The sequence below is a fragment of the Ascaphus truei genome, unplaced genomic scaffold (genome assembly GCF_040206685.1).
Source record: "Ascaphus truei isolate aAscTru1 unplaced genomic scaffold, aAscTru1.hap1 HAP1_SCAFFOLD_2764, whole genome shotgun sequence".
Lineage (NCBI taxonomy): Eukaryota > Metazoa > Chordata > Amphibia > Anura > Ascaphidae > Ascaphus > Ascaphus truei.
This window is the reverse complement of record NW_027455711.1, coordinates 1,080-25,296: the sequence shown is the minus strand read 5'-3', so window position 1 is coordinate 25,296 and position 24,217 is coordinate 1,080. Positions and strand designations below refer to the sequence as shown.

At 41.7% G+C, this 24,217-nt stretch overlaps 1 protein-coding gene across 1 annotated transcript; it reads left to right on the top strand.

Moving 5' to 3' along the window:
- Positions 1–2,108: 2,108 nt before the first annotated feature.
- On the top strand, positions 2,109–14,749 carry LOC142481512 (lebercilin-like; the record flags this gene model as incomplete). Its single annotated transcript, XM_075582918.1, has 5 exons — positions 2,109–2,246; positions 7,877–7,973; positions 10,416–10,552; positions 11,045–11,198; positions 13,070–14,749. Coding segments are annotated over 5 exons (1,323 nt in total), but the record flags the coding sequence as incomplete, so codon positions are not given.
- Between the last annotated feature and the right edge of the window lie 9,468 nt (positions 14,750–24,217).

Sequence of the window (24,217 nt, the reverse complement as noted above, 5' to 3'; positions counted from 1 at the left end):
CGGTTGTATTGTACTTCCTTATTTTATTCCATCAGAGAGAACGCCTTAGTCTTTTGCTTGCACAGTTGAGTATGTATGTATTTAATATACCTATCTATCTATCTCTATCTCTCTTTATCTATCGCCATTCAGGTACATAGAGCTTTCCAGCAGTAATTCAGGTTACATAATATTATAACACATAATGGGAATAAGGGCTTCAGACATAAAACAATAGGAAAAGGAGTCTCACTGCCCCGAAGAGTTTATAATCTAAGTGGCAAATGGAGAGAACTTACAGAGACAGGAGGGTGATCTGGTAAGTGCCTCTGCAAGGGGCCATGGTCCGTGCATATGAGCTGTATTGTATCAGGCACGGAGTTACCCATTTGCTTTGTTGAAGAGGTGTGTTTTCAGAAACGTCCTAAAGGTGGATAGAGAGGGTGCAAGTCAGATATTGAGGGGAATTGCATTTCAGAGGCATGGGGCAGTGAGTGAGAAGGGTTTAGGTGAGAAAGGGCTTTAGCTACAAAAGGGATAGAAAGAAGATGTCCTTGAGCAGAAAGCAAGAGTCGGGCAGGTGTACAGCGAGAAATTAGGCCTGAGGTGTAAGATATAGCAGAAGAGTGGAGTATCCCAAAGTAGGCAAGTGCTGACCAGGAAAACAAGTCACATTACTTATATATTTTATTTGCACTTTCTAATTTTACTAAAACCAAAAGCTAATAGAGTGAATATTTTTGGGAAGCTAAAGTTTTTGTTGCGTTCACTCTCGTTCTGTTGTAACTGAGAATGTTTTGGAAGTGCTTGGGTCCCTTCTTTTATTCTAGTATAATGCTGCCGTGTTGACTGATTTGAGAAGCTCTTATGCAGTAAATGACACGATTTATTATTATTGTTTATTTGCAAAGCACCAACATATTCAGCAGCGCGGTACAATGGGGGTACAGAGATTTGATCATTACATAAACAGAGTTACAAACAAATAAGTACAAACAGATACAGGAGGTAATGAGGGCCCTGCTCGTGAGAGCTTACAATTAGGAGGGAATGAGGGACAGTGCTGAAACAGAAAGGTAATGTGGCTCCTCGTTGTGGGATGAGAGTATACATCGACCATGTGACTGCGTAATGCTAAAGACCCCTTGAGACCCCGCGATACCTTGAGAAGGCGCTCTGTGAAGCGTGAAACGTTGGTAGGGCTCTCCATTACCCTGTTTTTACATGACCAATAAATAATCTTTTTTATGGGATACGTGCCCTCCTTTCTACTTTTTTGATACCTACAGTAGTGCTCGTCCAGTTTTTCTCCTTCTCTGGGAGTATACATCCATTAGGGTTTGAAGATGGGGATATTAGGATTTGTTACATAGTGTGGCGACTGGTCAATAATCACAGCTTTTCCCAATGGGGTTGGAGGGGAGAGAAGGGTAATGTTAGTGAGTTTTCTTTCTTGCATTATTAAAGCATGAGGGGTCCACCAGTGCTGAGCTGTGGCACTTGCAGCTCTAGGGACCTCCCAAGGTTGCCCGATATATTTTCCCTTTCTGGCAAATTCTCATAAATATTCAAGACGGTACAGGTCTACAACAGGGCAAATATGTCAGAAATAAAAGTAGCATTGGTTGTGTTTGGTAGATAGGAAGTGTTCTGTAACACTAAGCAAAGAAGAAATCATTTATATCTGAAGCACTGTAAAAAAAAAATGCCCCAGTTAATAATCCAGCTCAAATTAAAAAAAAAAAAAAAAAAAAAATTTTTATGGAGTTTTCTTGTTGATCCCTAAAAACATGGGCCAAATGTCCAAAAAAAATGTGTCCGTATTCCGTTGCCCGAAATTCCCTCACAAAAATAGCCCTCAATTACAGATATGGTAATAACGGCTACACTGTGTGTGTTTTTTTACATAAAGTATTACAGATTACATTGTTAGAGGAAGATCTCACTAGCCTCAATACTGGCTCAGGTAAACCTGTCCCAGTTGAGCCATTCGGGTATTGGGTTAAGTCTTCGTGTGACCGGTGCTGTGAACAGTTCAGATATCATTTTGCTTTATGTTTTTGTCTCTCGGGAAACCGTGCGGTGATCTCTCTCCTTTCACCTTGGCTCTCTTGGGTTGTCTCTCGCAGGACTTGGAGAAGAACCTTGAACTGACGCACAGTAGTTTCCAGCGGCAGTTGTTGTCTGAGAAGAAAAAAGCCCACGATGCCCAAGAAGAGCATAAATTGCTCCAAGACGAGCACCAGAAACTGACTCAAAAATTAAAGGTAAAGTCTTTATTATTATGGGAATGGAAAGTGCATTTGTTTTGGATTTGTCTGTTATTTGTTCAGTATAATATCTCTTTCTTGAAGCGGCAATACAAGCGCTTTTTCTTTTTTTAATTCTTTTAACATTTAAAAAAAAAAAATCTACACAGGATTGAAGCAGGGGGTCTCTGGAGCTGAATCCCATTTATTTCAACTCCGGGGACCCCCTGCCTTCGAAGATACTAACCTCCGTAGGAGGTGCCAATACCCACTCCACTTGTCTGTCTGGGTTCACATTATGGCAAAGTTTCAAAGCTCTCATGCCCTGCGAGCCAATAGGAAGCCGTGACGTCATCAAGATCATCTTCCTATTGTGACGCGGTAGCTTTCATCTTTAAAACTCGGCTAGCTCAGCCGGAGCTGCTACGGGCACCCCCTCTGAAGGTAAGTAACTCAGGAAACGATGGGACTCGGCTCTGGAGCCCCCCTGCCTCAATCCTGTATAGTAACAAAAACAAACAACAAAAAAACGCTTGGATTGCTCCTTTTTAAAGATTGTTGTACATATTTCACTTCTGCCACATACGCTGGTTCAGAAATAGAACATGCAAACTTGGCTTTGGTTTTTGTGCATTAAAATCAATTCTGTTTTCACTTCTTTACACACAATGTATACATGTAATAAGAAGACTGTAGTTCAGTGGTTCCCAGCCTTTTTTCTCTCAATGCCCCTAATCACAGTGCTGAGGCACCCCCATAACAGGACAGTCAGTGACAGGACAGAAAAAACACACACAACAGGACAGAAGAAATTCACACAGGACAGACGGACACAAAGCCCGCGTCCATAGTCTGTGCGACGGCGTGAGCGATGTCGCGCACGCCACGAAACAAAAGGCCGTGCCTCAATGAGGACGGCCATAGAGCCGCAAGAGAACTTGCATGAGAGCAAAGATGCGGTGGATTTTTCGCGAGACTTTTTTTTTTATTTTGTCATGCGCCGGCCAGGTCACGTGCGCGGCTCAGCCAATGAGGGCGAACCGATTACGTGACGTCACAGGCATGCCATCACCACGCCTCCCCTTTGCGCAATCCTACAGGCCACGGATCGCTTCTCGTACAGGCGCTCCATCGCACGCACCTGTACTATTTACAAGGCCTAAGCTTCACCTGCCCATGCTGCTTCCTCCTATGCTTGGCCACACCCCCCAGACTCCTGACTCCACCTGATTGGCTGCATTACCCAGCAGCAGCCAATCAGGGTGGATGAAACTGTCCAGCCCCCTAGCAACTGCCCTGCTTTCTCCCTGCTCTGGCTGAACAGGGAAATCCTGTGGCACCCTTTTGATCCTCTCATGGAACCCCGGTTGGAAAACACTGCTGTGGTTGATAGCTCAGGTTTCAAGCATGCAAATGTTTGTGTTCACACCACAGCTGCTTAACTGGGCGATGCCTATCTGATTAGCTACCGATAACCTAGTTGTTGATTAACACTTCCAGTCTTAGGCCGCGCTTACAGTGCCGGCGACGCTGACGTCACGCTGCGGTCGCTGGAAAAATCAAATTGAAGTGACTTCCAGCGACCGCGACTAAGCCGTCGCCTACTATAGGCGCACGCGATGGCGTCAATACATTTGTTTCAACGTCGTGTCGGTGTCTCCGGTACTATAAGCGCAGCCTTAGGCTTTGTCCAAGCTTTCCTCCGGTGATGTGTGGACTGTAGGTAGGTTTTTTTTTTTTTTTTGAAAGTGAGCGAGGGTGTGGGCGCGGTCATGATGTGGGAGGGCATGTCAAGGAAATGTCATGCATGAGAACACTACTTTAGCAAATAATAAAATGCATAATGCCATGAAGTATTCTGTAAACATATATACACTGTCATGCATGAAAACATGCATTGTAAAAAAAAAAAAAAAAATTGTGATGCATTGAAATAAGCATAGTACACTACAAAAAAAAAATTGCAACAATTATATCAAATTAATGGACAATACATCAGAAATTTCTCTCCATAAATTATCATTGTTATTTCTGTCATGGTATGAATTAAAGGTTCACGTTTGTAAATCTCAGAAATCAAATTTTCAGTAGTTGAGCTGTCCATTTTCTCACAGCAAGCACAACTCAACTGACAAAAAGTCATTTGAACAGTATCCAGGCAGAATAGCTTACTACATTTTCATTGGCTGTTAGCCGCTCACATGACCAGGCTGTCTCGCTGCAATAGCAAACAAGTTTGTCTCCTCTGCTTTTGGTATCCTTGTGTCTCACGTGCTCGCACAAGCTCGCGCTCACTATGGCCATGCGCTTTGGAAAACGCACGTTTGTTTGTAGCGCGAGCTATGTAGCTTGCTCCGTATCTTGCACTATGGACGAGGCCTCAGGCCTCGCTCAGACAAGCTGCTACGTCCACGTGCTTGGTGGACGCCTCCGCCGCGTTCTCCTGCAGCCCAGTAATCTGCGCTCAAACTGCAGGAGTTGGGTCGTTGCGTTTAGGGGGCGTGGCGTTTAGGGGCGTGGCGGGGGGGGTGTAACGAACACGTCACGGAGCTGGTTCAATGGCACGTCACGGAGCTGGTTTGGGTTCTGGCGGCAAAATGTCGCAGCGTCAATGCTGTAGTTTGCCGCCACAAGCAGTTTCTAGTGTGACAACTGTCATCCACTAGACTGAAAGTGTGACGATCGTGCGCGCGCACGTCGCAACGCGGCCTGTCTGAGCAAGGCCTAGGCGAATACGCAGTTCATTGCAATATACTGTAGACCAGTGGTTTCAAACTTTTTTTTTTTTAGTTAAGGAACCCTATAATTATATAGTCTCATTTTGCGGAACCCCAACCCTCTCTAATGGCGTGTCTGAGATCAGATCCATTGTAAATTCTTCTGTCTTTTGTGCAATTTTCAAATGACCTGAAAATTGCAGGGAACTCTGTAGGGGTGCCCAAGGAATCCTAGGAACCCTGGTTGAAAAATACTGCTGTAGAGTAATAGGTCGCAATTTCCTCCCATAAGGAAGGTGTTAACAGATGGTTTGTAGAGTGTAAAACAGGCATTTTAAAACCCCCCAATGAGGACGAACCAGCTCCTTGACGTCACTGGCACGCCCCTAGACACTCCCACGGACGGCGCATGTACCATGGCCAGGGAGAGCACCCGCTTTCCCTCAGCCTCTGCACAGGCGAAGTGTCTATGGACGCAGCCTTACAAAGATCTTGCACTGCTGGGGAGGTGAGCTAAAACCTGCTATAGAAATCAAAGGATGCTCAGTATATTAAAATGCATTAAAAATGGCAGTAAGAGTTTGAAAAAAAATGGGGGGGAAAAGTCACTATCTAATTCTTCAGAACTGATTTAATATGCTGCTTTAATGGGGTATGTTTGGTTGAGATTAACCAGTATATTTCAGGCAAAGCAATACATTGTTGTAAATGTTAATCAGAATTGTACTACATGGGCACATTAGCTACATTAAATATTTACTAACCCACTACTTTAATTCCATTACACATAGGAACATTTAAATTGTTGAAACCGCTTTTAATCCAATTTAATGCCAGAGATGTGTACAATGCATTGTTTTGAAATGTGCTGTTGATTCTCTTGGCAGTGAAGGGTTTAAAGGTAAAATGTATCCTGGAAATTAACCCATTAAATTGTAGGCTAACGCAGGGTAGCAGAATGTACTATATAAAATGACACCTACAATTAAATGACCAGGGCATTCTTGATTTCTTTGCAGGAGCTCAGAAGCAGCCAGTTCTGATTTGCGATGTCATGAATCAGCCTGGAATGCACAGAAATGAATGACCGCTTTGGTATCTTGATACTTGTCTGATTCGCAGGGCAGCAGTGTGACAGAGCTCGTTTCGCTACAGATCATGGTCTATTAGAAATAAGCTTCCAGGGGTGCTCAACTCTAGTCCTCAGGGGCCACCAACAGGTTATGTTTTAAGGATATCCATGCTTCAGCTCAGGTGGCTCAGTCATTTTGATTGTCACCTGTACTGAAGCAGAGATGTCCTTTTAAACCTGACATGTTGGTAGCCTTTGAGAACTGGAGTTGAGCAACCCTGTAGTAGACCAAGCAATATAAATACAAAACCAGGGCTGGATTATCCTCACACAGTTGACCTGTAGTGATTTGGTAGGTATGCAGCTTCCAGAAGAGCACAAATCTGTCATCTTCCTCACCGAGGCCGATTGACAGAGAGAGCCCCTTCGCTGGGCTCTTACTCTCTGAAAGGGCCCGGACAGACTGACACCCCTTTTCTCCCTTTTACCACCACCCCTCGCCTTGCTCAACAACTAGATGACTGGAACCCCCTCCGCCCCCCCATCCCACCCTCCCTCTATAACCCAGGACCTAGATCAGCCCTGGGAAATTGCTCAGCGAGCCCCTGTGTCAAACAATGGATGACGAACGGAAGTGGAAGATGGCAGCTTTGTGCTGTAGCTGTAGAAGTGTTAGCATTAGTAATGGACTGTAAATGCACTTACGCCTGTCATAACTTCCGTGGAATAAATGACAAATCACACAACGCAAATAGCTGCCCACTGACTCCTGTGACAAAGATTAGAATGTCTCACATTTCAGTTTGTGTAGGTTCTGCACTGCTAATAGGTGAGACGTGACAGTCCGACAGAAGGCTTTTCAGAAAGCTTTCTATTTGTCTGATAAGAAAGGAACAGAGTTTTCTTTTTACACAGATCTAGTTATTTGGATAGTATTTTCAAAAGAACTTGACAGTAGATATGTAAGCATGTTTAAGGAGTACGATGAAAGGAGAGAAGGGAGAAAAGTACAATTTATATATTTCTACCTTTTGCCAACACGCTACTCGTCAAGAAGCGCAGTACTAGAGTGTGTAGGATCGTAGGGAGGACACCCATCCCAGACCTACAACCGGGGCCTCCCGAAAACATATAGGAGAACGTCGAGCACGACAAACAAAGGGCGGGAAACACGAAGGGGAGCAGGAAAGTTGGCTGCTAGGGTATTGGGGTCTGTTTGCCAGGTGTTTGAAAAGGCAGGTTTTTAATTCCTTTAAGAAAGGAAGAAATTGTTTCCATTCAGAAATGTGGAGGGAACTTTTTTCAGTCTTGGGGCAATTGTTGAAAAAGCTCTCTCGTCTGCTTTATTGATGTTAACGATGGGGTTATAACCTAATAGCAAGTGGATACATTTTAAGTACAGTGAGAATTACTTCTGTGCGCATTTTGGAGAGCTGCCTGTATCCAGGTATTGTGTTTCTTTAGGAGAAAGTTGTTCTAGCTGTCTGAAGGCAATTCTACATTTTCAGAAATCAGTTGATAAGGGAATTAAATAGTGATCTCATATTCATAACAATACTGCTTTGTCCATATGGGACAACAGTGGGTTTTTCCCATGGGAATCCGCTAATAATTTACTAACGCAGCAAATTAGTAACAAGTAAAACAGGTACCCAATGCAGACTTAAATATCATCAAAGGAATTGTATGTTGCAAGTAATTGTTAAATGTATTATTATTTGTTTGATACACTTTCTACCTTTTTATAAAGACCTTATGTTCAGTGGATTAAGAAAATGATGCAATAATTTAGTACTATAAGCGAAATATTATTAGGCGCAATCTAAACACAAACTAAGGTATGTGTCTGTTTCATCCAGGAAAAAGAGCGAGAGCTTGATGCAAAAAATATTTATGCTTATCGTTTGTCAAAGCCCTCTCCGAAGAAAGACACCGAGATCACTCCCAGGAAGAAAGGTAACATTATTATTATTATTATTTATTTCTCTGGTAGTGTAACGAATACTGTAACCAATAAAAAGTGTCATTCAAACTAATCAGCTTGAACTTTTTTAAGTAATTGGCCCGGTGTCTCTGCACTCACCCCTATAGTTATTAGATCTGCCTGGCAAACATATTGACACATATTTCATTGGTTAATGTACACAAAACAGGGCAAATAAAAACAATACATTACCATTTGACCACATGTATTAGAGCTGCCTAAATATTAAAAGCACCGGACATGTGCTGCCTTTTCTACATCTGTACTGTATAATATTTGTTTCTTATACAGTGCTGCCAGTCTACACAGTGTTGTGTACACAATAAGTGCCTATTTCATATAGTTTATAATCTAATATTGGCTCATGAGGCACAGACCCGTTCACAGGGGGAGCAGGTACTGTGACTGAAACTGGGCTCACCCGCCTTGAAAGGCAGCGATAATACTGCTGACCTACAGTACTCCTCATTCCAGCGATCCAGGGTGGGGTTATAAAATATACACCGGGTCTGAAGAGCTTCTCAAAATAAATGTAGTCTTCATACATTGAAAACCAAATCTCCCCACAACCCCCAGATCACGGACATAAACTGAGGGCTGCGGACCCTGTGAATCAGATCAATAAATCTAAAGAAGAAAATCTGATGAAAGCCCCCAGTGGTTACTGTTGCTTTCTTGTCAGCTTTTGTTCTTTGGAGTTATAAAATATTCCATATAAAATATATTATGTTGGTATTGTTAATAGACCTGATTATTTGAAATGAAAAGGGGGGGAATTAAAGTATACATATATATATTTTAGACTGCCGCCTGTCCAGAACAGGTCACCCGACACTGTAAGGAGCAGATAAAGTAATTGTTCCAAAATCTGTGTGTACGTGACACACTTTGCTTAGCATTGTCACTCCCGTCTTCTGATCCATCTTGTGTGGATTATCTCTGATAGTTAAAGCACCAGTAGGACTTTCCCTATAAATGAATGGGCTGTAATATAAGGCAACACTGACGTTGCAAATACTGAAGGTTTTTTTTTTTTTTTTACATTGTGTTACCCGCAGGCATGCTAGCAAAGCAAGTCGATGTTTTTTTGTTGCCTTTTCATCCACCATAACTTAAAATGTATATGATAAACCTACCCAGCCTAGAAATATTGCAAAGCAAGTATAAACCAACCTCACACTGATGAGACCCATTAAGGTTGAAACATGTCTTTGAGTGGTTTGACTGCCTTTACTAGTCCCATGCTGTGTTTAATAGCTGTGTGAACAGCGATGCATTTGCTTATATGGGCTCCATGTGAATGGATATTGAAGGCAAAAGGTGACACGTGTGCTCATTTGCATGTCATTTTCCAGAATCACTGGAAGCACTGTACAGTATGTTAGGTGATAATGGTTAAAAAGGCAGGGTTGCAGACCTGTCTAAGGCCTGTTATATACAGGATGCGGCCGTGCGTTCCTATGCGAACGCGCGTGCACGTGTCGCATGCTTTTCCTGTATATAGTGCCAGGAGCTGCAGGTAAGGTATATCTGTGTATATGTGTGTATGTATGCGTGAGTATATGTGTGTGCATGGGTTGTGTGAGTGAATGCAAGTCCTAGATTGATTTTTTTTTTAAAGAAAAAAAAAACTTTAATAAATATTTTTTTTTTTACTTCTGCAATCATACACACACACACACACACACACACACACACACACACACACACACACACACACACACACACACACACACACACACACACCCATCCATCCATCCATCCATCTAAACACACATACATGCATACATACACAAATACACACATATACATACATTTGAGCGCAGGCAGCGGCGCGAAAAGATGAATTTCTTCCTCTTCGCCGCTGTCTGTCGGCTCCCCTCTCCCTGCCGTGCGCACGCGTGGCCCTTCTATAGAAAGGCTGACTAACGTCAGCCAACTAAAAATCCACGCGCCCGGCACTATATAACGTGCCTAAGACATGTGAATGTGCTCACAAGTGATATTCTTTATTGCTATATGCTAACGGTGGAGGTTTTTTGTTGCCTTTTTCACCCACCATAACTTAGTGTGTATTTCAACAACTAAATTATCAATTTACAACAGGGACCTACCATTTGCATACGCACCATGCACTTGGCTGTGGTGATACTAGCTTTGTTGTCCATAAAGACCTGCTTCCAAACAGTAGAAGATTTCACAATAATTATTCACATACAATGATGTTGTTTTTCCGTACTCCTGATCCCAGACGTAACAACCCTATATCACATATGGGACATACTCCACTGCTACAAATGTTCTTGGGTGTTTATGTGCAGCTGTTATAGGGAAGTGTAACATTTCTAGCCACTAAGACGGCAGCTATAAGGTACATTTTAAATGTGCATCTTATTTGTTATGTTTTGTTACAGTGACAAACCAGAGCATAAGTACGAAGAGTGTACAGACTAATGAATCTGCATCACCTGTGGAATTTCCTTCTCCACCACCTCCACTTGTTTTAACCGATGAAATGAAAGAGACGCAACAAGAGGTACTTCTGAGAATGGTAACGAAATTCAGTCTTGTACATTGCCATTAATCCTTTCTGTACTAAAGCTTTTATGGGCCTGCAGGAGTTCTTCCTCATAGTCCGTCCTATTGCATTCATGTAATGTTAAAGTATACCTTCTGACGAGAGCAAACTAAAACAGAAATGTAATGATCACTGTAGATAGCACAAAAGAGATTGGTTGATCCTTCAGTGCCAGGGGGACCACTGTCCAGAGGGTTATTTGTTGACCACTGTCCAGAGGGTTATTAGATGACCTCAACAAAATGTGTTTCTCTGGATGGCATATCAAGAACAAAATCTTTACCACACACCTGTTTTTATCCTAGATTTAAATCTCTCGCGAACAGGCCCTCATTCCATTTGTATTCATTTGTGCTTGTTTGTCCTTATTTGATATGTCATTCTGTGTATGTCATTTATATCATTGTGTTTCCCCATTGGTGCTTTATAAATAAACACTAATAATAATATAACATTTTTCTAAAGGAGCAAGACAATCGGGGGAAGCCGCTTAGAGAAGAGGCGGAGAAGCATAAAAAAGAAAAGGAAAGACTCGAACGAAAGCGAGAAAAAGAGGAAAAGCAGAGGAGAGAAGGAGAACAGAAGGCATTAGAGGACAAGGCAAGAAAGCTGCGTGACGGTAAGGAATAGGCATGGAAGGAGATCCTAATAGTAATTGTAATTTGATGGTTGTCGTAGTAATAACTAAATTACCTGTATAGTGGGGCATGCAGGGCCTTACCTGGCCGCCGTGAAGAGAGTCAAATGTGGCGGCGATTGTGGAAGTTGGGCCTAACTTCTGTGTTGGGGCCGCCTGCGTGGGCACACTCTTTGCCGCCGGGTAAACCCCTGCATATGGGGGGGGAGGGGGAGGCAGAGTGGGCCCTCTACAACTGCCGGAACTCCGTTGTGACTGCTGAAAGAAGTATATTCTGGTGTTCTAGCGTGTGGAGGGATGGGCCCCTAAAGTCGTGGGCCCTGGTGCAGCCGAACTGGCGGTATTTGTGCCACGACTATAGTAATATAGACAAGAAGTCCAAAGTCAACCTTCTATAAGTCGTTTTTTTTACAGTCTCCACCACTCCTTGTGTCCGAGTACTTCAGGTAACGCCGTCCCCTTCTCCGACTGTCACTACAGAGATGCCATGTCCACAGTATAAATATATCTTCGAGGTCTATCTGATCAATAGAATGGGAGATTTCTCCCTTTGTGTCTTCTAAGTGCCTTTGACATTATATTTAAAAGTTAACAGCATGTTACAGTTACATAGATGAGGTTCAAAAAAAGACATACTTCCATAAAGTTCAACCTATGCTATATTTAGACGACCGATATTTATCCTATATTTGTATTTACAGTATATTGATCCAGAGGAAGAGTTGCCAAGGGTCAAACATATCATTTATTATAATATTGCCAGCAGCTTTTTGGTATTATACCAATCAGCCATTGCAGGCCTTTAAGATTAAGCCATGGATAAATAGGGTTTAATATGTTGCTATGTCTAGCTCTGAATTCAGCACTAAACTGTTTTTACAAAGCAGCAGTGTCATTCATTGTCTTAACTCTGAAGAGGCCATTTGGAGGGTAAGAAGCTCAATCACGTTCAGTATATAGTAAAGGTTAAAGGATTGGTATGCCACGGCCCTGCTGACTTGCTTACTTTCCGATATAAAGATCCTGGTTACCTCAATACACTTCCATTTCCACAAAACGCCTTAACCGAATCTAGAAAATATTATACACATCTTGTGTAGAGCTCAATCCTAAATTTAGTGTACTGTTATTATGAAGAGTCCTTCCCAGTTAATGGTTTGTTGCTTGGATGGGGTTTTAAAATCTCAAAGGCAATCAGTGTATTACATCATAGACCAACAAGTCTCCAGTTTTCGGGAAGCCGTATATTGGGTCGGAAATGTGTAGCTAGATTGGTGGACAGCAGTGGGAGCTTGAGGATGATGCCAAGACATGAACCACTTCTTTAACATACTTACTAGATGCTCGTCCATATTACTGACTTTTTTTTCATCCTTTTTCTAAAATAAATGTCGACTCCCTTTAATATGAAGGTGTACAGGACTACCTTAGTCTTACTAACTGGAACTCTGACATCCACTGCCTTCTAGGAAGTACAAAATGAATTCAGGCAAACCAGTGAATGAGGGATATTACTATGATGCTCACATATTGCATCAGCGTCATAGCCAATGCTCAATTATTTAATTATGATAGAACCTGAACCAGAGGGTAATAAGGACCAGTAAGTAGTCTTTCTTCAGGGAAAATGGAAAAATGAATCTGGAGGAAAACGTTTTGCATGGCTTTCTTATGCCATGGAAAAGTGATGATTACACGTTGATATATATGACATATCACATTTTGATATAACATGTATTTTACCAGCAGAATAAGTAGAATTGGTCAGTGGAAATGTGTATGATTTTGCGTTGTTCTTGCCTGAGATGCTTTAAACAATTACTGCTTTTTTGTTTTTTTCATTTTCTAAGCAGAATGGGAAAAGGAAGAATTTGAAAGAAAGAGAAAAGAAGATCTATTTTTTCAAGATACACAAGAGAATGTAAACACAATTGAAGACGAGAGGCTCAAGAGGGAGCTTCTGCTTGCAAAGATGAATGAAATTGATAAGGAAAATCAAGACGCTTTTTATTTGATCTCCTCCGGACTTGGGCCTTTTTCTCAAATACCACTTTTGGATCCATTAATCAAGCCAGACTCTGCAGAGAAAAAGCATAAAACATACAAGTCCTCAGAGTCAACTCAGAAATTATTCAATGGTCTCCCAGTTCATGGGGACAACGAGTTCTCTTTAAAAGCAGAGGCCCAAAGCCGCAGAAACCAGATGGCCATGGATTCCACTGGTGACTTCACATTTGGTAGCTATGCTCCGTCCTTTGGAAAAGGAAGATCAAGTGCAAATGGTCAAAAGAACGATGTGTTGGAAGAACCTTTTGTTATAAGCAATTCCCAGTTAACTATACAGAAAGATAAAAAGTCCAATTTAATGGAGCAGCTTTTTGGCAGCGGTACCAACACTACACTTCCTTCCATTTCCAAAAGCAATGACTTAAGTGGTTTTGCATCACGCAATGCTAAAGCTGACCATGACTCCAGCAACATTCCTCCATGGGATAAAAGCAGCAAAGTCAAAGTGAAAGATGATCCTTTCTTTTCTGGCAATGGGAAAAATACAAACTCCAACAGACACCGGTCACAGCCCACACCAGGAAGACCAGTGGTGAAAGCTGTTGACTCTTTAGAGGATGAAATTGAAGAGGTGGTATTGTAAAGACAATGGAAATCCAAAGTAAATAAGATCGGAGAGATGCACATACAATCTTTATAACATGCATCAATTTAAATACTACATATATGAACCAGAATTGAATTTTGTAAATTAAAACAACCTGTCGGGGGGAATTTATGCTTTTAAGAGGCTTTAGTGGTACTCTTCCTATCTTCCTATACATTAACATACATCACTTGAAAAAAAGAAATAATACATTTAATATATACATACGTGTGTGTGTGTATAGATAGATACACACACATATATATATATATGTGTGTGTGTATATCTATCTATCATGGGTTTATGTGCCGGTTTTTCTACTGAATACACGCTGCTTTTTGTACCTTTGAGTGTGCTGTCTCCTTCTTGCCTCGTGATCTTGGGATCCTGGATCTACTCGGTAAGGAACCTATCTATATATATATATATATATATATATATATATACACACACAGGCATACCCCGCATTAACGTACGCAATGGGACCGGAGCATGTATGTAAAGCGAAAATGTACTTAAAGTGAAGCACTACCTTTTTTTCCACTTATTGATGCATGTACTGTACTGCAATCGTCATATACGTGCTTAACTGATGTAAATAACCCATTTGTAACAGGCTCTGTAGTCTCCCCGCTTGTGCACAGCTTCTGTACATGTAGGGAGCCGGTATTGCTGTTCAGGACGTGCTGACAGGCACATGTGCAAGCTGCCATTTGTCTATTGGGCGATATGTCCTTACTCGCGAGTGTACTTAAAGTGAGTGTCCTTAAACCGGGGTATGCCTGTACACACATACATATATATACACACACACACACACACACACACACACACACACACACACACACACACACACACACACACACACACACTAAATACATACACACACTAAATACATACACACACACTAAATACATACACACATATATGCGCGCGCACACACACATATATGCGCGCGCACACACACATATATGCGCACACACACATACATATATACGCACACACAGGGATAAATCCGTCAGCAAAGTAGGTGAGGTACGGTAAAGGTAGGTAAGGATAGTCAGTGAAGATCACAGAAGTAATCCAAATACCTGAACAGCATAAGGGGTAGAAGAAGAAAGGTTTATTCAGTTCATCATGCAAACATATCCCGACATTTTGGTCCCCAGGGGAACTTCAGGGGCGACTCCCATCGCACTCAGCAGCAGTCCGCATTCCCTTCCTGTAGGCATGTTGCGTGCATGAAGTGAGAGACTCCGTTTATTAGTCGCTGTTGTGGTACAAGTCCTGTTTGTGGAGCCAAAACTACTGTGTATTTCAGTGGTGGGTTAGACCGCTTTAATATTACATTCTGAGCACAAGCAAGTTTGTAGAGATGAGTCTTGAATTCTTGGCACTTACAAGGTACTATGGAGAACTCTATGACCAATATGTTATCAATGCACAAAGTTGAAATTCCTTAAATATTGGGGAGAATTTTGGCAACGCCTCAATGAACAATGATAGATAAAGTACTTTTCATACATATTATTTTGTTTTCAATGGGGTTTACATATACCATTTGTTATAGCTTTTAATTCCATAGTAGTAACACATTTTATTTTTTATTTTATTTTTTTAAATTGCAATTTATACATACTGACATTTCAATACAGGTGTTAATGCAAATTCATCTTGGGGCTAAAAATGTCCCCACATAACTGAAAACGTCATTTTGCCCACAGATACACTAATTTTTTTAAATTCCGTTTGTGTACCTTTTGAACGTAACTTTAATATTAGTTAAGTGAAAGAAGTTGACTTCCAGAATGAGTCACTCTATGCAGTATGTACTGCTATACAACTAGTATTTTACGTTACTTTGTTGTTTGGCATGCCATTACTTTCCATCAGGCAACACCAGTGAAGATCTGTGGAGCTGTTTTTAAACATTACATACAGTAGGTGCAGCATAAAGAAGCTGTAGACTTGAACAAGGGTTTATTGTTCAGTCATTCCATTTTAAGTCCAAAGTTGCTTTGCCACTCTGGTTCTTCCAGTACAAAACTGGAAACGAGAAAGCTGTACAATGGAGCAGGGAATAGGGATTTCTTTAGTTCATTGTAAGTTCACTCAATTATCATCAACATATGCCCAGTTAGATACATAGATAAAAAATGGTAGCCATGCCAACACTACACTTTATTTATTTTTTTCCGCTCCACGTCTGGCTTTGTACATTCCTGTAATAATTGTCCAACTGATCAAATTGCTGGTGTGGTAGAAGTTACACTTAATGACTTTGTGCCAGTTTGTGTTCTTAAATATCTTTCTATTCCTAGCAAAAATATTTAATTGTAAATAACATTTTAAAGGTGTTGCATTTTAAAACTTTGTGGGACCTGGGGTAGGCCAAAGCTATCTCTGTACTTAACGTGCTGTCATTCACTTTGTCGTTTTTACCTTACCTAAACTGTAATACTTTTAGTTCACTGGATTTAGATGCTGTTGTAAATGACTTCATGATAACGTATGTTCCTTTGTAAGAGAGATCTGTGCTTTCAGGAAGCAAAAAAACACTAAAATGTCCTATCCCATTAGTCTGGCTAAACTGACCAAGGCAAAAGTTTTGATTTATTTATCCTGAAAAGATTGTTATATATTTCTTAATTGTTTATACGTGTTGACATGTCTTGTGCCACAAATGGTTAAATCTAATTAAAAGAAAAAAGCAGTTGAAGCAAAATGTATGTAATAGTCATGCTTTCAGAAAGTGAATGAGTTGTAGGTTTCCGGTACGGCGTGCCTGGGTAAGACACATCTGCAGTAAGTTCTGCTGTGCCCCCTGCTACCGCGCGACATTTAAATTTGCATAACCAATTTTACAAGAAAATGTGCACATGCAAAAATCAATACAGCCCGAGTGGAAACATTTCTGAGCTGCTTGGCAACGGTCTAGAAGATTTGGTAACGTCCACCGCTCATAGCTGCATGGACATTTTGCAGCCAAGGCAAGCCCCTAATATTACTCTTAAACCCCCTCATCTTAACCCATAATACCAACGCTAGCTAACCCCTACGCTAAAACCCTTAAGCCCCTACCCTAACCGCTAAAACCCTTTAAGTTAACTTACCTTATTGTTGAACCGGGCAGCCACTGAATGTCCAGCGGCAGAGTGGCTGCAACCAAGGGTCCCTCAGCAGCTAAAAGGCCGGCGGCGACTTGCCGCAACCAAATGGACGATTCCGACTCGGCCAGTGTTATGTCACAGAGAACCGCCTGCACAGAGAAAGCTGTACATGTCCAGATCGTGGGGAGCGCAGGTGTCGTAACCAAAAATGATGAAAAAAAACCACTCTAGTGTAATATGTCTGATAACAGAAAAAATAGACACGAGTTTGATGGGAATAAACTTTCATATTTCCATAACATAAGCATATCCAGAATCCGTGTCAACGGATATAGTGTGACCAGTAGATAATCTTAGAAGACCTTTGCAAACGAGAAGGACCAATAGTGCAGACAGTAAACTGAGTTTTATAAATCTAAAACGGAATAAAATTTAACACTAACATTGTATCAAAAGTAAAAAAGCGTGGCACAATGCGAGTGTCGAATTTTATTCTGTTATATATTTATAAAATCAATCTCTTCTAAGATTATCTTCTGGTCACACTATAACCACCATTGCCACTGATTCTGAATATGCTTATGTTAATGGAAAATATGTGAGTATATTACCATCAAACTCGTGTCTATTTTTCTGGTACCAGACATATTGCACTAGTGATAGATATATAGTTTGATGGTAATATACTCACATATTTTCCATTAACATAAGCATATCCAGAATCAGTGGCAATGGTGGTTATAGTGTGACCAGAAGATAATCTTAGAAGAGATTGATTTTATAAATATATAACAGAATAAAATTCGACACTCGCATTGTGCCGCGCTCTATAGTTAAGTTATGGTGAGTAAAAAAAAAAGTGACAAAAACCCTCCACAGCAAAGCATATAACAAATGGAAATATAACTATGCTCAAATGAGCATACAGTTATATTTCCATTTGATATATATATATATATATATATAATACGTTACCAGTAGGAATGATGGCACAAAGACGACAGCACTCAAATGTTTAATCCAAAGTAATTGTATTAAAGAAATAAACAGCACAAAATACAACCTTTCGATCCGCACAGAGGAATCTTCATCAGGGTAATGTGTGCAGTGAACAACAAACAAAGAGTGACTTTACTTTCTTGCTCAGAGCAAGAAGGATCACCAGCAATCCAACGGAAGTGGAAGAGGCTCTCCAGCAAATGGCAGCACGGTTCCTCATAAGGGGTTATGACAAAATGGAGATTGATGATGCACTCAACAATGAAGACTACCTACAAGGGAAGATCTACTGAAATCTACCACCAAAGACACAGAAAACACGCTTTAATGTGGTCTCAACATACAGCACTTCTTCAGGACTGATTCAGCGCAGCATTCGCAAGCACTGGCACATCCTGACCAATGATCAAAGGATTGGGAGACACTTTACAGCTCCACCGCTCTTCTCTTATAGGAGAGGTTGTTCTCTGGGAGATATTCTGACTAGATCAAATCCAGTGGATAAGTATACTAATCCTCCCACATGGCTCACCAAGACCCAGGGGGTACACAAATGCAAAGGATGTGTGAACTGCCACTACCTAATACTGGGCAAATCCTCCCATGACGGCACTCCCATCAGGATACAGGATTTCTTGAATTGTGAATCACGTTTTGTTGTCTACATCATCAGATGCCCCTGTAGGCTGTACTATGTTGGTAAAACGTCACGAATGTTGAAGGAACGAATAGCCATGCATAGGTCAACGATCCGCAAGGCACTCATGGATCAGACCGACAAGGATGGCTTAAAATGTTTCCCTGTAGCAAGACATTTCAAAAACAAACAGCACGGCCTATCCACATTCCGCTGCTTGCCCATCATACAGGCGCATGTTCCACCCAGAGGTGGTGACAGGCATAAACTATTGCTTCAATTGGAAGGCAAAATGATATACAAATTGAACACTTTAGTACCCAAAGGTCTGAACGAAGACTGGAATTTGGGCTGCTTTCTCTAACCGGGATTTACTTACTGCGGTTGACCACATTTTGAGGTCAGCCTCCAAAACAATGTTGTGCCTGCTATCACACTGTTTATCTATCATTATCAGCTTCCACATTTTCATGTACCCTCTTGAGTATATGCATGCATACTTTGTCTGCAGCTTGCACTTCTATATTTTTTAATCACCCACCACCTCCCTGTCTACCACCATGTTCATCCTCACTTTTGGGTGTTGTTTCACTTTGCGCCGAACTCATGCTTTGTATATATATATATATCATAGACAGGACTTAATACAGTACCTATGCTAGATGGTAGCCAAGTTACTCTGTTGACAATTACATGACAGCATACTAGTCCCATTCACAGATCACTTAATCCTTGTCGTTTGATAAGCCACAGAGACCCACCCCATGTTACCGTGGTAACCATGGACAGCCATCTAATGACTCTCACAGCTGATACACTTCAACACTGAGGACTCATCCAGCTGTCAACAATTGGGACTGATATGACTCACCTGCCTTTGCATGATTAGTTAATTGATGGGAGTGGTTTGTTGCACTGGTTTAGGGTATTTAAAGTCACTCTTTGTCTGTTGTTCACTGCACACACCTATGATGAAGATTCCTCTGTGCGGATCGAAAAGTTGTATTTTGTGCTGTTTATTTCTTTAATACAATTACTTTGGATTATACTTTTGAGTGCTGTCGTCTTCGTGCCATCATTCCTGCTGGTAACGTGTGTGTGTGTGTGTATGTGTATATGTATAAAACAGACAGTGAATCCCAGCGCTTCTCCACCGAGCCACCAACAAATGTGAAAATAAATATTCACAGTGAAAACTAAATCTGTAAAACAAAGGAGACTTTTGGTTACATAATTTGATCAAATAATGATAAGCCTGCTAACCACACCAAGGTAAGTCTCAGTAGCAAGTCCTTATGCTAAATGTATACTAATGTAAAATAGTGGTGCCCACTAGGAGCGTGCTGCTAAGGACTTAATTTGGCCCAACATAAAATGTAAACAAATTATATATATATAACAGTGGTCGACAAATCGCCGGGAAAAAAAATCTACTCGCCACCTAGTACCACACGTGTGCTGCTTGGGCCAATAGGAGCTCGCCACGATGTTAAATCCACTCGCCCAGGGCGTGCAAATGTATAGGTTTGTCGAACACTGTATATATATATATATATATATAAGACAAATTTATTTGTCTTGTTGATGTAACTACATGTAAGACAACGGCCTCTCCCGCACCCATAATTTCCTGTTTTAGTGGATGCATTTGAATCCTTCAGTTTTTTGGATTTTAATTTGCTTGTAGCTATTATCGTTTTTATGCTCCTTGCTTTTCTAAAGATTATGGGTGCTTGTTCAGGTAACACAGAACCAATCACCGGATCACTACGCATAATGTTCCAGTGACGGTTCAGTATCTTTTTAATTTGATGTGCAGATTGATTAAATTGTGTAATGAATTTAGGGGTAGATCTACCTTTGTGTTGGCTCTTATCCCTAGTGGTAAGTAATGAAACAGACTTAGTCCTAGACTTTTCCAATAACATATTGCTTTCCAATTGGTTGGCATCAAAAAATGCTTTATCAAAGATGGACTTGTCATATCCTTTTTCTATAAATTTATTGGACAGATCTTCACCTTGTTCCACAAAATCAGAGTACCTTGAACTGTTGCGCCTGATCCTGTAGAGTTGGCTTTTTGGCACATTATTCAGCCATTTTTTGTAATGGTTACTACCATATTGTAGGTATTGGCTGATACAGATTTTAAATGTGTTCTGGTTTCAATTGTATTGTTCTCACCGATTAAATAATTCCAAATCCAAGAATACTATTGTGTTTGGATGTATGGTGTGAGTGAATTTGAGACCCATCTGGTTATCGTTGAAAGATATCAGAATGTCCTCCAGGAGTTCCCTTTCACCATCCCAAATAATAATGATGTCCTCTATGAAACGGCCATAGAATACCAGACCCGCCCCCAACCGAGCATTACCCAAACATGGTACTCTCCCACAGTCCCATGTAGAGGTTAGCATAGCTGGGGGCAAATCTGGTACCCATAGCCATTCCACAGATTTGTCGATAAAAAGTGCTATGAAACAAAAAATAGTTGTGAGTTAAAATAAATTTAATGCATGCTAAAGTAAACAACCTTTGTGACTGGTGTAATTTTGGGTCCAATTGAAGAAAGTGCTCTATGGCCTGGATACCTTTGATGTGATCTATACACGTGTATAGTGAAGATACATAACAGGTGGCCCAGTGAAAGGTATCCTTCCAAATAATATTTTGGGTAGTGTCAATGACGTGCAATGTGTCCCTTATGTAGGATCGTAATCCAGTGACATAAGTGTCACGGTAGCTAGTGATAGGTTATAATAATACACACCAAAATATCTGGGTTGAATTGAACATGACTTGGATATAATAAATATAGTTTATTCCTTAAAGAAGGTGAACACACAAGATATACAAATAATAGGCAAAATATAGACACTTAACGGTTGGACAAGAAAGCAATCGGGATACAGGATTGGCAATTCCTTCCACAATACAGGTTCAGATGAAGACATCACGAAAAGACACTTAGACAACTGAGTATAGGATTGACACTGGTTTATATGTAATTCCAGTCCTATACCTTATCATTGAGTGCAGGTCATTGGAGAACAATTACCTGCACCCAATCTCTCCTTGCCACCTCACCTGAGGGGCCCCGTAATACCTGCCCACTGGGTGGATATTATTCTAATCAGGGGCTTGTTTCCCTAGCCCCCCGCCCACAAGCCTGGCGCCTTAAAGTCTGGCTTGGCCACGAAACCCTTTGTCCCAAGGTGTGAAGTATCCATGTCCTGCTTTACTGTGTGCTCACATACACAAGCAGGGTGGGGGAGTATTTGATCAGGGGTTTATGATAGACCACTTGTCTCCCATCCTGAGCATTACCATACCATATGGGCTCTGAGTTTTTATACCAGACCCAAAATACAATTCATTCTTTAATACCTTCACATATTAAAATAATCCGTTCTGCTGGCCCAAGCGGGCTGAAACTTGTCAGTCCCTCATGCCGGAGGTGACTCTCCATGGTGGTCAAGTTTCAGCTCTGCGACCCCCAGAACCGGAGATACAAAAAACAAGTTAAAATCCCCCATTAACTTTAATGCAGGATTCTCCGCCATAGCTAAAATAAATCTCTGCTTTTCACTCTTTCCCATTGAAATCAACGGGCTCCGCCGCTATAGGCTTTCAATGGAGCAACTCCACCGTTGAAGTCAATGGGCTTCGCCGCTATAGTCTTTCAATGGGGCAACTCCGCCATTGAAGTCTATGGGCTCCGCCGCTATAGACTTTCAATGGAGCAACTCTGCCATTGAAGTCTATAGGAAAACCACAATTCTTTACATTTGCCCATACTTCGTCTGGTTGTTTGGAGAGGGCTGGAAATGGCCATGCAGTAATTCCGGAACAGTGACTACATGCGACCCAAATCCTAGCCCTCTGGTCCTCACAGTACCGGAGATTAGGGCTTACAGATTTTACCCTTATGGACTTAGCCGTTTTAACACCACGCGGCTTTTTCCCCCATTGGAATCAATGGCCGGCGCCGCCATAGCAAATGCATGGGCGAGCGCCGCCATGGGATTCAATGGGACCTCCGCTCCACCATTAGAGTCAATGGCATGACCCTCGTGGCGGCCGCGACCCTTTATGGGGGTCCCTCATTCTCGGACCCGATGGTGGTCGTGTGTGGGGGTTCCCAGGGTCTAGGGGCAAAAAGAATTTTATTTCTGGGTGCCCAAGAACCTAAGTTTCCCACGCCAATTGTAGTTGAACTTGACCGGGTAGGGATCAAAGCTCTTTTTCAGAAAATGTTTCCGGTCTTGCGATCTGCGGTTTGGATGGCTGCCAACTCGTTCCTGGAGGTCGGCGTCGAGGAATCCCCATTGAAATGGATGGCTCCATTGACTTACAATGGGGAACCGCCGCTCCTCCTCTCGAGCGCTACCTGCAGGTCTTCTACCGAAACAGGCCCAAATCGCCGGAATCTCCATAAGGTTGCATTGGGCTGCAATGGCGACTTATGGAGAGCTGCAAAATGGAGCCTGAAAAGGCAGGAAAAGGGAACAAAGGGCTATAAACACTGAACTAACATTAACCCCTTCCCTCTCGCATCAATCCCAGTGTAGGTGTTGGTGCAAACACTGGAATGGGAACAATACACATTTACAGGGGAACATACATTTGGGTACCGAAGCAGGGTGAAAACACATTACTGGACCGCAGTCCAGTTAACAGCCCTGCTTCCCAAGTGAGAGCAGAGGGTGTCCAAATGGGTGTAACCCCTTTAATACCGGGCCAAACCCCCTCTCCCATGACAATAAGGCTGTAAAAAATAGTCAACATATTGGGACACGTTAGACGTCATCGACACCACCCCCGATATTATAGGCCTCCCTGGTGGATTTACTGTGTCTTTGTGCAATTTTGGAATGTGATAAAAAAAAACTGGTGTCCTAGGACCCAAAATTACACCAGTCACAAAGGTACATAGTACATGTTTTTTTCACATTAAATCATGGTTGCCAGGTTTCCTGTTTTGAAGCGGACACCCCTGTATTTTGCCCCTGCGTATGGTATAATATGTTCCTCCAGCAATGTCGTGTACCTCATCATGTGCATGAAATGCCCAGGGGGCTGCTACTACATAGGTGAGACTGGACAGGGGTAAACAAGAGAATGAATCTGCATCACCACAGCATCACACGCGAAACAAGAGACAGTCCTGTCGGCGAGCATTTCTCTGACTCTGGCCATAAGATGAATGATCTGAAGGTGGCCATACTCAAAGGTAATCTTAGAACACCGAAAGAGAGACAGTTGCATGAATAAAAATTTATGCAACTGTTCGGACACTTAGCGGTGGCCTAAACCGGGACCGAAGTTTTATGAGTCACTACTGACACAAGAGAACTCTCTTCCCATGAGTGCTAAAGGCCATGTCTATACATACTGCGCTATATGTATGCACACACAACTGTCTCCTACACATAGAAATACTTTATGTAATTACATCCCTATATACCAATAGGTACCACATAGTATCTACACACACTTTTAGTAATGCAACACCCTCTCACATTTGCACATCTACCCACACCGTTGATATACACTCCCACTCCACACACACCTTTTGTAACGCGCTGTATACACTGTG